Genomic DNA, 12,454 nt, shown 5'->3' with positions numbered 1-12,454 from the left:
TCTACCTCCCATATCCCCCTGGGTAAAGTCTATCAATATATCCCTAGGCTACATTCATTCTTCTTGGATGTTTTTGAAAGACAGCACAGTCAAAGCAACTGGAGCCCATACAACTGCTCATTACAGTCATGTCTTTTGATGTCTGGATGGTCAAGACATATCTGCCCATCTTCTGGGTTGGAAGATTCTTTGTTCTCATGTAGTTCACACATTCAGACACAATCTATCTATAGGCTCCAAATACATTATATACTCCCCTTTTGCGATACCCATGAACATCACCACACAAATATAAGGTTCTTCAAAAATCTATTCCCTCTCTCAAGAAGTGCCCGTTCTTATTTCGCCATGTGAGGAAGTCACATGCATAAATCCTTGAGCACTGAGAAAGAGTAAACCACAGGGAGTTTTGGGGACACAGCCACAGGGCCTTTGGTCAATTTTTACGATGGAAAACCAACTCAAGGCAACTGAACTTTAGGGCTTTTAAGTCTCCTTTGTTCTACTCATTAGCTGGGGCCGAGGATCTGGCTCTGCTCCTGTATTCCTTGTTTAGCCAAATCTTCTACTGGACTCCTCACTTGTTCTTAGCAGTGATAATGAATGTTTTAAAATTTTGCCTACTTCTTTCCTGCATATAGGTAGGCACAAAAACAAGTTTATTTCAGGTTTTGTCTCCATTGTACCATAATTTTTACAAACAAAGAAAAAAAAAGTGGCATAGAACAGCACTGAATTTATCCAGCTGCTTTAAACTCTCCTATAACATAACAATTCTCCAATAAATGATTAAGGGCTTAGAATTCTTCCCCTTGGGATTTCTTCAAACATTGATCTCATGAATAAGCACCGACAGGAAAATACTGGCCAGAATAAAGATGATGAAAATCCATAGTCACCCCACTAAACAGGTGAGACAACTGCCAGAGGGCAGAAAAAGAAACAAGAGTGATTTGAATGCAGAAATAAAAAGAACTGTTTAAACCTGTACAAAGTAATAGAAAGAAAACTGGGAGAAGAAATCAGGAAGAACATTACAAATCTCTACCAAGAAAACCCTTGAGTAAGAAAACCAGCACTAAGAACAAAAAGTACAGAAGAAAAAGGTTAACTGAAGATCTAGAAAAAGACAGGAAGGATGTGACAGGGACAAGATAAATAATTACATAAGTGAAAGGCAGAGACAACAAACCACGAGGAGGCATAGGGTGAGCATACTGCCCCAACTGGTACTGCAGTGGGGAAAAAAGTCTGTGTCTCTGGTGTGCTAGGCACGAACACCTGAGAGGAACATATGTCTGCACCCGCTCGAAGAAGAAATATAGCTTCTCTGGGTTTTGGTATGACTTACATCATTTATGAGACTTGGAAACAAAACAGGCAAAACAGTAAATCGAGACAAAGGACATCTCTAAGACTGTGAATAATTAGCATGGCAATGTGCCAGCACTCTCACAAGGAGGAGGGATAGAAGACAGGCCATGCTTATAGTGGAACGAACACCCTGAATACATGCTCCATTATAACACAACTTAAGGTATTTGTGACGAAGACGGAGTAACAAGTTAACAGTTTGCTTGTTATCTAAACCAGAATTGGGATGTTTGGTAATACAGGACCAAAGTTTCACTCTTGGTTGCACAAGTTCCTCTGAAGTCAATGATAGTTGTGTGTGTGTGTAATAAAGGAAGAATTTGTCACAAGAGTGGAACCTTGTCCTACAGGGGACACAATGAGGCTTTGATGATGACACAACAGATGATCCCAGAATGGACCATCCGATCCCAAACCCCATTAACTCTCTCGAAAGCTTGGCTCTGGATCCAAATTTTGTGGCTTGGGCCCATCTCTCAATGTGACATACACAATTGACGTTAAAACAGAAATAAACTAAACAAGTAAGTTCTAAAGCAGTGGTTCTCAACCAGCAATCTGGGGTGCCTGGGGGACCGCAAGCAGGTTTCGGGGGGGCTGCCAAGCAGGGCTGGCGTTAGACTCGCTACAGCCGAGTGCAGAAAGTCAAAGCCTTGGGGCCGAAGTCAAAGCCTGAGCAACTTAGCTTTGCGATGCCCCTGTGGCATGGGGCCCTGGGCAATTGCCCTGTTTGCTACCCCTTAATGCCAGCCCTCACTTTGATATGCAGAAAAACAGTTTTTGTGGCACAGCTGGGCCGTGGAATTTTTATAGCACATGGTAGGGCGGGAGGAGGCTCAGAGAGAAAAAGGTTGAGAACCTCTGGTGTAAAGAACCTTTCCTCTCATAGTTGCATTGTGATCACGTTATATCTTGTCCATTATCTGATAATCTGGGTCTAATTCAGAAGAAATGTTATGTTTCTTGAAATCTGGTTAAGCCATCAGCTGAAACTTAGCTGGACCCCATGCAATTATTTCCTGCAGTTTTATAGCAGGCTAGGTCATGTAATGCCTCAGGAAGGAAGGAAGGAGATTCTGTGCAAATAAACGCTGCACCCCATAGTGGAATCCTAATCCTCCCCCATCAGGATTTGTTGCATATTAGTGTCTGTAGCTTGACTTTGTTAACAAGAGTTATCCTTGAAGAAATCTGGTGTTTACTCCATCTGGCTGCTGACAAGCAGTTCAGGTGGGAGAATTGCTCTAACCTGATTTTTTCAAAAGGTTCTATTTTAAATTGATCCACTGGATCCCTCGTTACATAGACAGAACATAAGGAAGAGACACAAACCCCAGTAATGCCAGAATAATAAAACCTATTCATTCTGCTGACTATGCCCAGAACAATAAAACCTTTTCATCCTACTGAAAGCTCAGGGTTAATGTTTTACTTAAAATACATCCTTTTGTAGTTTCATTCCAATAAACCATATCCTTTTATCAACAAATGTTCTACCACCACACCCACTGTAAAGAATACAGAACTTGTGTTGGTGTCCATTCTGAACGTTTTCCTACTGGATGTTAGATAGCTGTCCTCTGGAACCTTTTGATACAGAACTCTATTTGTTGTTCTTGGCCTTGAGAATATATCATTCTGCCTTAATTTTCCCACCCCGATGAATGAATTTATCTTCTCAAGGAAGTAAAGGCTCTGAGATGGATGCTGGCAATCAACCAACTGCAAATCCCTCTCACTCTGCTATGCACCAACCTGCTTTTGACAGCATCAGCAATTTAAAAATGTCAACTTTACAGAGGATTTTAAAACAAAGGTCGCTGGAAATAATAGTTACCATTTTAATAAAAAAATTCTTAAGGCCAAATTACCAATAACAAAACAAACTAATTATCTATTGCTCTGCAATCTGAAATAAGCAAACACTAACTTTGTAATAATATATAAAGCATGGGAGTCTTTGGTGGGAAAAACCTGAACTATCTTAAAACAGTGCACACAAACACAATAACATAAGAAGATTCAAAGCTAATGTTTAATCTCTATTAAAAAACAAAAAAATTATTCAGAAATGAAAACCATCTGGTGTATGGTTAAATTGCTTAATTCAGTCTTTAAGTCATTGATGGAAACAGCTTGGATTGCATTGCTACTGTACTGAATATAAATATTCAAAGAAAGAATTCTCCACCAAAATAGAGGCAAAATGATTTAGTGGACCGAACCTGGGCTGCAAAGCCTGGAACTCCACACTTTAATCTCTGGCTCTTCCAACAGCTTGCTGTGTGACCTTGAACAAGATACTTAAGCCTTGATCCATCAAAATACTTAAAACTAATGAATAACTATAAGCACATGAATAGTTCCAATGGAGTCAATGGCTGAACTCCCACGGACTTCAATGGCGCAGTATCAGGAGGCCCTTATGGCCTGATCTAACTCTTACTGAAGTCACTGAGTGCATATTCATTAACTTCCATTGCAGCTAGATTGGGCGTCTCGGGGTATGTTTACACTGGAGTCAGGATGTGCGATTGTTTATAGTATATGTAGACATACCCAAGCTAGTGTTCATCTAGCTGGCTTGCTAAAAATAGCAGTGAAGCCGTGCCAACACAAGCGGCAGCATGGGCTAGCCATCCAAGAATGTACCCAGGGTCCTGGGCAGGCTTGTACTTAGGTGGCTAGCCCGTGATGCTGAAACTTCACAGCTGTTTTTAGCAAGCTCACTAAATCAAAGCTAGCCCAGTTATATGTCTACACGTGCTGCAGTCACACTACTGACTGTAGCACAGAACCTCTGAGTTGCAGATTCACAGTCTCTAAAATGGGACTAGTGTTGTATGAATTATCTTCCTCATACAGGTTTTATGGGCTTTAATTAGCTTTGTGCCACGCTTTAAATAGATAATCGCCTATATAAATCCACTGCTAACCTGAATCCAGACTGAGAACCACTTCCATAGTTATATGCCTTTTATTACTTTATTCTGTATTTCATTTCTTTAAATGATTTATAGAGGGTCAAATTCATAGCTGGGTAAAACTGGGACTGCTCTACTGAAGTTTATGGAGTGGTGCCAATTTACACCAGCGGAAAATTTAGACCACAGGATCTATTACAGAAGAGATTTTCAAAAGCACTCAGCGCTGGCTTGTGGGTATTCCCATAGAAGTCAATGGTGAAATTCCCATTGACATTATTGGGAGCGCAGTTAGGCCAGCCCTGAGTACATCTGTAAATTCCTCTCTCTGGATGTGTATCTACCTGTATCTGTTTCTGATTTGCTGTTTTAGTATTTTCCTCTTAAATATCTGGTTTAAAAAACATGGGAATGGAGCGAGTTTCAACTCAAAAAACCATATTCTTGCTGAAGACAACCAACTCCTTGTGGCTCCCATTGACTTCAGTGGGCTCTACACAGGCATATCTGGAGCCACTCTATGGCTCTAACCATGCCCTGAATATTCATTTATATTTTAGAAATAAGAATGAAAAGAACATTTAAAAAATGCAATTTTTCTGAAAATGTAGCACCTTGAAGATGTCTGCATAATCCAGTTTAAACTATTGGATTTACAGAGATTAATATTAATAGGAATTACCCCATGCGATACACCCTCCGCACCCAGATATCAGAACTGACCCTAGTATTGAGAAATGAATGTTAGGTTCTGCATAAAAACTAGGAAAAAAATAACTGTAGGACAGTACCTGTTGGAAACTCTCTCTCAAATGGCTCTGATCTTCCGGATGGCAGAATTCTAAAATGTCTTTTCCCAGAAGATCCTAGTAAAACACAATATAAAACTGTAAAAATACAAACCTGTGTGTTGATCCTTTAGTTCAGAGAGTAATCCTTGCTCATACACAGTCATATTATCTTCATTTGGACTACTCACCTTGTCATAAACAGATAGCTAAGGGTTAATGTCTCTTTCACCTGGAAAGGAGTAACCTGAAACACCTGATCAGAGGACCAATCAGAAAACAAGCCTTTTTCAAATCTGGGTGGAGGGAAGTTTTGGGTGTGAGTTCTTTGTTCTTTGTCTTGTGTCTGTGCCCTCTCGGCTATGAGAGTGATTTTTCTATCTCCTGGCTTTCTAATCTTCTGTTTCCAAGTTGTAAGTACAAACATAGTAAGACATTAAGGTTTATATTGTTTTCTTTTGTATTTACATGTGTGTAGTTGCTGGAATGTGTTAAATTGTATTCATTTTGGATAAGGCTGTTTATTCATTTTTTTCTTTTAAGCAAATTACCCTGTATTTGTCACCTTAATACAGAGAGACCATTTTTATGTCCTTTTCTTTCTTTTTATATAAAGCTTTCTGTTTAAGACCTGTTGGAGTTTTTCTTTAGTGGGGACTTGGGATCTGGGAAAAAATGTTATGACACACCTGAGTCAGGGTTTGCAGTTTTAAGTGAATTTTTAATGCTTGTTAAAAGGTGCCAGGTTGATAGCCCTGAGGACACTGAAATCCTCTATTTATCCAATAACATACACTTTAATATACTGTTTTTTGTTTGAAGAATTTACAGTAAAGCTAATTCAAATCAATATGAAAGGGAAAGTAAAATGATCAGGTAAGGACAAAATGTCTTGCCTGCAAACTACAATTGTTTCGATATGGAAATTGTAGTTTTCTTTGAGATTAAAAAGATAACAGCATGTTATCTATGAGAAAGCCATCACACAGAACTCATTTAGTATCCAATTATATTACCTTAATATTTATTCAAAGGAGCAGACATGAGCCTCAAGGAAAATAAGCTTCATAATGGAGGTCTGCTTGTTGTTCAATAAACTGGTAGAGAAGTTAAAATCAACAAATGTAACAATCTCTCAAGGCAAAATGTATATTGCTTTAATGTCTTAATTTGAAAGATAGAATTTGAAAGCTGCCTAGGATTTGAACAAATTCAGTGCTAAAAAAACACTGAATCCAAAAAGGATACAATGATATCCCCTGTAATTCACAGAATCATAGAATATCCCAGGGTTGGAAGGGACCTCTGGAGATTATCTAGTCCGACCCCCTGCTCAAAGCAGGACCAATCCCCAGCTAAATCATCCAATAATAATTAAGGGGAAAGGTCTTAATTTTAAGGATGTGTGAATGGTATAGCAAAATAAATGACACAACATAAGACTGTGCATAGAATACGAACAGCTGGAGATCAGTTGAACTGTTGCATCTTTTGGAAGTTATGTTTTTATTTATTTATTTATTTAATTAGTTCTCACCAATCTCTCAGTTTTAAAACTAGGAACTGACCTGTGGTTGGTAGCCAATCACGCTGATACATCTTGGATCAACAAATGTGATTATTCCATCAGAGTTGTGTCTAGACAAGAACTCAGTAGGAACAGACATTCCATTCATGTCCATGCACACAGGTGAGCTAGTTACCTAGGACAAACAATCAGATAAACATAATTTTGAAAAGGAACAGTCACCATAAGTAGAGGTTGCTTTTTCATTTAAAATAACAAAATCTGTTAGTTTATTGACAACTATTTAAAGGGTTCATAAATAAAACAAGGACATGAATAAAATGAAACTGAAATGGCTTCAGTCTAGTCCACAGCACAAAAACATCGCTCCATTACACGCACCCTGGACTAACAGAACAATATGAAAACAAGCCTATTAAAGATGCCTCACAAAGAAGGTTTTAACAGCTAACTCAAGGAAGTTCCCAAAGAACCGTGACACAGTTCTCTCCCATTGGGCTCTTAAAATATGCCTACACTGCAAGAGGTGTGATTATAGCACAGGTATGCCTCCCCATGCTACAATCACATCTTCACTTGCAACACAGACCTAACGTTAAGTGCATACTGCTAACACAGCAGATATCACTGTTAAAAGAAAAACAGATTTTCTGTAAATTTTCATCAAGGTTCTTCAGAAAGAATGAAGCATTTCAGGTTCCTACTTTAGATCTATGCAGACAGCCAAGTTAATCTACTTCTATCCATTTCTACCTGTGCTAAGGGCAAGAACTGTCTTTACTTTAACTTTCTCTTTCATCCTAAACAACCAGATCTGGTAAAGAGGCACAAGCAATCTGTACAAAATCTCTTTTTGATCTCTGCTCTGCAGCACAATAGCATCAAACCACTAGTTAATAGAGCAGGGAGGTGATTAGCTGTCAGTTTATGGCTTACTGTTTGGAGTGCACAGTTTTAAAATTTGTACACCTTGACTCCTTTGTGATTAAACTTGCCCACTGAACCACTGCTTGCCTGCCCTTTCCTTCACTCACTGAGGGCCTGCTGGCTATTCTCTTATGGAACAGATGTTTTTATGCTCCACAAGTTATTAATGGGATTCTGGGCAAGAGTCTATTTTGGCATCTGCAACATCTGCAAACTCCATAATTTCCTTCTGTCCACCACTTGAGTATTTTATCTTAGAATGCAAGTGTGATTAAGTGAAAAATGTCATAGCAATGCCACAAAAATATTATATCACACGGGAGACACTATCTGCAGAAGTGATAACATTTCTAGTATGATGCTCATCTGAACAGATATTGGTTTGGCAGCTACACTCCAATGACACTGTCATTCTGCCGTTAAGAAGGAACAATGCCATCCTAACAGATGGGCATGAGTGAAGGCCAACAAAAACCATGCATTAGGATCAAACGTTTTTACTAATGGCATGATTCCCAGACAGGAACACAAAAATGGCTTCCTTATTATGATTGAAAAGGTTCAGCACTGCTGCTCCAGCTCCAGCTCCAGTTCAAAACTCTGATCCACTAGGACTCCATTAGCAAGGAATGAAGGGAGGGAAAATACGGGACAAACAGAATGCCTTAAATTTGGACATATTGATCAAATAAGATGTAAAATCCTATTTACACTACTTTCGATGGACTTCTGCGCATGGATTGGCCATACAATCTCAGCAATATTAAGTGCTTATGTGTGTAGAACAGGGGTTGGCAACCTATGGCACGTGTGCCAAAGACGGCATGCGAGCCGATTTTTAATGGCACACTGCAGCCTGCCGGGACTACAGTGTGCCATTAAAAATCCTGCCGACGAGGGAAACCACAGGGTCCATGCTCCCGGGCCGGAGCATCCGGCCGAGCGCAGCGCCGGCCCCTCTCCTGCCTTCCCCCCTGCCCCTAGAGCCCTGCCACCGCACGCGCAGCGCTCTGGGGGCCGGGGCTGCGCGCTCCCGCTGGACAGTGTTTGAGTCCACAGGGAGGGAAAATCGCTCCCCGCTCATTCGGAGCCCTACTGCTGCGCGTGCAGCATTCTGAGGGGCGGGGCTGCGCGCTCCCACGGGGCAGCATATCTGGCTCTGCCTGGAGCCTCATGGTAAGGGTACTGGGGCTGGGGGGGGGGTTGGATAAGGGGTTGGGGCAGTCAGGGGACAGGGAGCAGGGTGGGTTGGATAGGGGGTGGGATCCCAAGGTGGGGGGTGGCTGGGGTGGGGTCTCTGGATGGGGCAGTCAGGGAGCGGGGGGGGGTGGATGGGGCATGGGAGTCCCAGGGTCTGTTAGGGGGTGGGGGAGTGGAGAGGGGTCAGGGCAGTCAGGGGACAGGGAGCAAGGAGGGTCCTGGGGGAGTAGTTAGGGTGGGGGCAGTCTCTGGAGGGGGTGGTCAGGGGACAAGGAGCTGGGGGGATTGGATGAGTCAGGAGTTCTGGGAGAGGCTGTCAGGAGGCAGGGGTGTGGAGAGGGGTTGGGGCAGGCAGGGAGTGGAGGGAGGTTGTATGGGTCTGGAGTTCTGGGGGGCGGCTGTCAGGAGGCAGGGAAGTGGTTGGATGGGGCGTGGGAGTCCAGAAGGTCTGTCTGGGGGCAGGGGTGTGGATAAGGGTCGGGTGGGACAGGATCAGGGCACAGGTAGGGTCCTGGTGGGGCAGTCAGGGGACAAGGAATAGGGAGGCTTAGATAGGGGATAGGGTCCTGGGGCGCAGTGGTCCCAGAAGGGACTAGTCAGGGGACAAGGAGTGGGGGGGTTGGGGGTTCTGAGGGGGGCAGTCACCCAGTTCTCTGCCCTGAGCCCTGACCCCTCACACACACACCCAGCCCTCTGCCCTGACCCCTGCACCCCCATACTCCCCCCTCTGTTGACTCCTTCACCCCCCCCCACGACCCCAGCCCTGACTCTGGCACCCCCACACTTACCTAGCCCCCCTGCCCTGACACCTGTACCCCCCTCACATGCCCCCAGCCCTCTGCCCTGACTCTTGCACCTCCCCACATCCCTAGCCCCGCCAAAATCCCATGCACTCCGCACATCCCCACCCCCACCCTGAGCACCAAACGGGAGCTCCTGCACCCCCCCACCTCACATTCCCACCTGCAAGCCTCACACCAAACGGGAGCTGCCCAGGTAAGTGCCACCACACTCAAACCTCCTGAGCCCCCTCCCTCATTCTAGCTCCTGGCCAGATCCTTCACCCCCAGCCCTGTGCTCAGGGCATTGCCACCCTCAGCTCAGTGCAGAGAGAGGGGAAGAGAATGGGCCAGAACCCGGGAGAAGGTAGGTACCCACTGTATGTGGGCAGGGCCGGGATCCCAGACCAGCAGCGGGGTGAGCGGGTCCAGCAGCCGGGATCCTGGCTGGCAGGAGCCAGTGGATGGAATCCCTGAGCAGCAGTGGGCTGAGCCGCTCAGCGCACTGCCAGTCTGGGGTCCTGGCCACTGGCCGCACTCAGCCTGCTGCCGGTCTGGTGTTCTGGCTGCCAGATCTGTCCCAGCTGGGGTCCTGGCCGCAGGCCCTGCTCAGCCTGCTGCCAGCCTAGGTGAACAGAGCCCCAGACCAGCAGTGGGCTGAGCGGGCCAGCGGTGTAAGATCAACATTTTAATTTTAAATGAAGCTTCTCAAACATTTTGAAAACCTCGTTTATTTTTACAATACAACACTAGTTTAGTTATATAATATACAGACCCGTAGAGAGAGACCTTCTAAAAAACATTAAAATGTATTACCAGCATGCGAAACCTTAAATTAGACTGAATACATGAAGACTTGGCACACCACTTCTGAAAGATTGCCAACCCCTGGTGTAGAATGAAGTTATGCCTTGTAAAGCATTTAACTACTTAGGGCCTCTTGACTGCATTAATTTTGTTTTCAAATGAGCTTTTGCAACTACAGATTCTCCAGCCAGTTAATTAGCCTTTTAAATCAGCAACTAGAGAAAATCTACACGCAACAGTTTCCACCCCCTGGTGTTTCCCTTGTCAGGTACCCAGGAAACTTCCAGAAAGAATCATTTCTACAGCCCATCCGACTCCAAGTGAGTTACTTGGCTGGGCACAGACATAATAGTCTTGCGCTTTTTGTGGCATGGTACAGACACTAATCTTCTAACCAGACCCTGTCAGAATCTTATATAAAACTATACTACAACATTGACTAATGTTTTTAGCAGCAGTGGATGTAATAAAAGAGTGTTTTTACCTGAAGCCTCCCTATTGCCACAAGGCAATATTTGCTACCTTGTCCCACTTCTGCATCTTCTTCTGGTATAGTCATTCCTAAAATAAACAACAACAACAAAACCATTGTTACTGCTAGGAAGGGTGAATAAACAGAATCACTTGCCTGTTTTTATAGAGGCCTTCAATTTTACAAACTAGTCACTATCTTCTGACTTCAGTTAGACAAAGAGAACCACATACACAACAGCTGCTAGTCTCTGATGCTGGTAATAATATTTTGATTAATATTTCTCTTCAGATTATTACTGCAAGATGTAATTTATGCATTTTTCTTTGGTATAGTATACACCAAATATCAGCTTTAAAAGAAAGTTACAATGTGGATTACACATGAACTTCAACATTTAGACTGGCTACCTGCCTTTGTATTAAATGGATTAGTTTCCTTTATTATAAAATATCCAGCATACTTTGTTATGCTGAAAGGAAATAGATTGAAAAACATGGGTATTTCATTAAACTCTGTTTGTTTTCAATTTTTCAATAGAATTAACTATTACAGACATGAATAACAACAAGGCACACGTGTAGGTTATTCTCCACTCGTGTTACACAAATAGAAATGCTCTTTACATGAGTGTTGTTTAGGTATTATCCGGTTAAGCCTTTAGTAAGAAGATTTCTCAATCTAAGTTTTGAGTTATCCACTTCCTGTGATACATTTAGGAAAAACTCTTCTATTGGTAACATTGTTGATTTATTTTAAGCTATTTCCAAACTCTTTTCCCAATGTTTATTGTAATTAAGACACAACAGAGAATGAATCATTTTCAAAAGCAGTTTACTGTGTTAGGGAAGTAACTGCAAAGTAAGCTATCGGTTATGAAGCAACAATCATGTTCAGAGATTATCCTCATGACATTTATACTTCCTAATACAAGTCAATCACACTGCACGCAATCTTGAACTGTTTAAAGAAGAACCAGATATAGCATTTTTAACATGATGCATATGAAAAAAAAACCCTAAAAACACTAGTAATTTGAGTGATGAGGTTTCCCAGATAAACAGTTCATACTAATAAGCAGTGTTATTTGACCACACAGTTTCTGAACATTGGCACAGAAAGTATTTTCCCCTTTCCCACAGTTATAAGATATAGTAAACGATACATGAATATGCAAGAAAATAATGAGTATTTTGTGCAGTATACTCAATAACTTGTCATCTTGTTCATTGCTTATAGCGAAGACTACATTCTGAGGCCCAAATTCTGACTCTCAGGTTATTATAATTATCTCTGATTTCACCTGTAGATTTCAAAAGGACTTTGCAATGGAGAAAAAAAGATTTATTTTCCCCCTTCTACAGATGGTGAAGTGAGGCACAAGGACACAAGGTGGGTGAGCTAATATTTTTTACCGGACCAACTTCTGTTGGTGACAGGGAGAGCGTGAGAGAACTGTATAGCTCAAAAGCTTGACGCTCTCACCAGCAGAGGTTGGTTCAATAAAAAAACATGATCTTGCCCACCTTGTGTCTCTAATATCCCAGAGCCGACATGGCTACAACACTGTGTACAAGAAGTTAAAAGCAGAGCTGGGAATAGAACCCACATCTCCTACCTAACGCGGAGCCCTTCCTCTTAACGCAGGCACAGAT

General features: G+C 42.5%; 1 protein-coding gene across 11 annotated transcripts in view; it reads right to left on the bottom strand.

The window, feature by feature from the left end:
- The window catches only part of ARNT2 (aryl hydrocarbon receptor nuclear translocator 2), a 142,501-nt gene that overhangs the window by 38,562 nt on the left and 91,485 nt on the right, over positions 1-12,454 (bottom strand). For all 11 annotated transcript variants that reach the window (XM_030577697.1, XM_030577687.1, XM_030577688.1 and 8 more), the window contains 3 exons: positions 10,812-10,888; positions 6,655-6,789; positions 5,090-5,164 (listed from right to left, as the gene is read on the bottom strand). In XM_030577697.1, coding sequence (XP_030433557.1) covers positions 5,090-5,164; positions 6,655-6,789; positions 10,812-10,888 — 287 coding nt within the window. The remainder of the gene's footprint in view (positions 1-5,089; positions 5,165-6,654; positions 6,790-10,811; positions 10,889-12,454) is intronic.

This window comes from Gopherus evgoodei, chromosome 10 (assembly GCF_007399415.2).
Source record: "Gopherus evgoodei ecotype Sinaloan lineage chromosome 10, rGopEvg1_v1.p, whole genome shotgun sequence".
Classification (NCBI taxonomy): domain Eukaryota; kingdom Metazoa; phylum Chordata; order Testudines; family Testudinidae; genus Gopherus; species Gopherus evgoodei.
The sequence above is the reverse complement of the archived record's forward strand: the minus strand, read 5'-3'. Positions and strand labels throughout refer to the sequence as shown.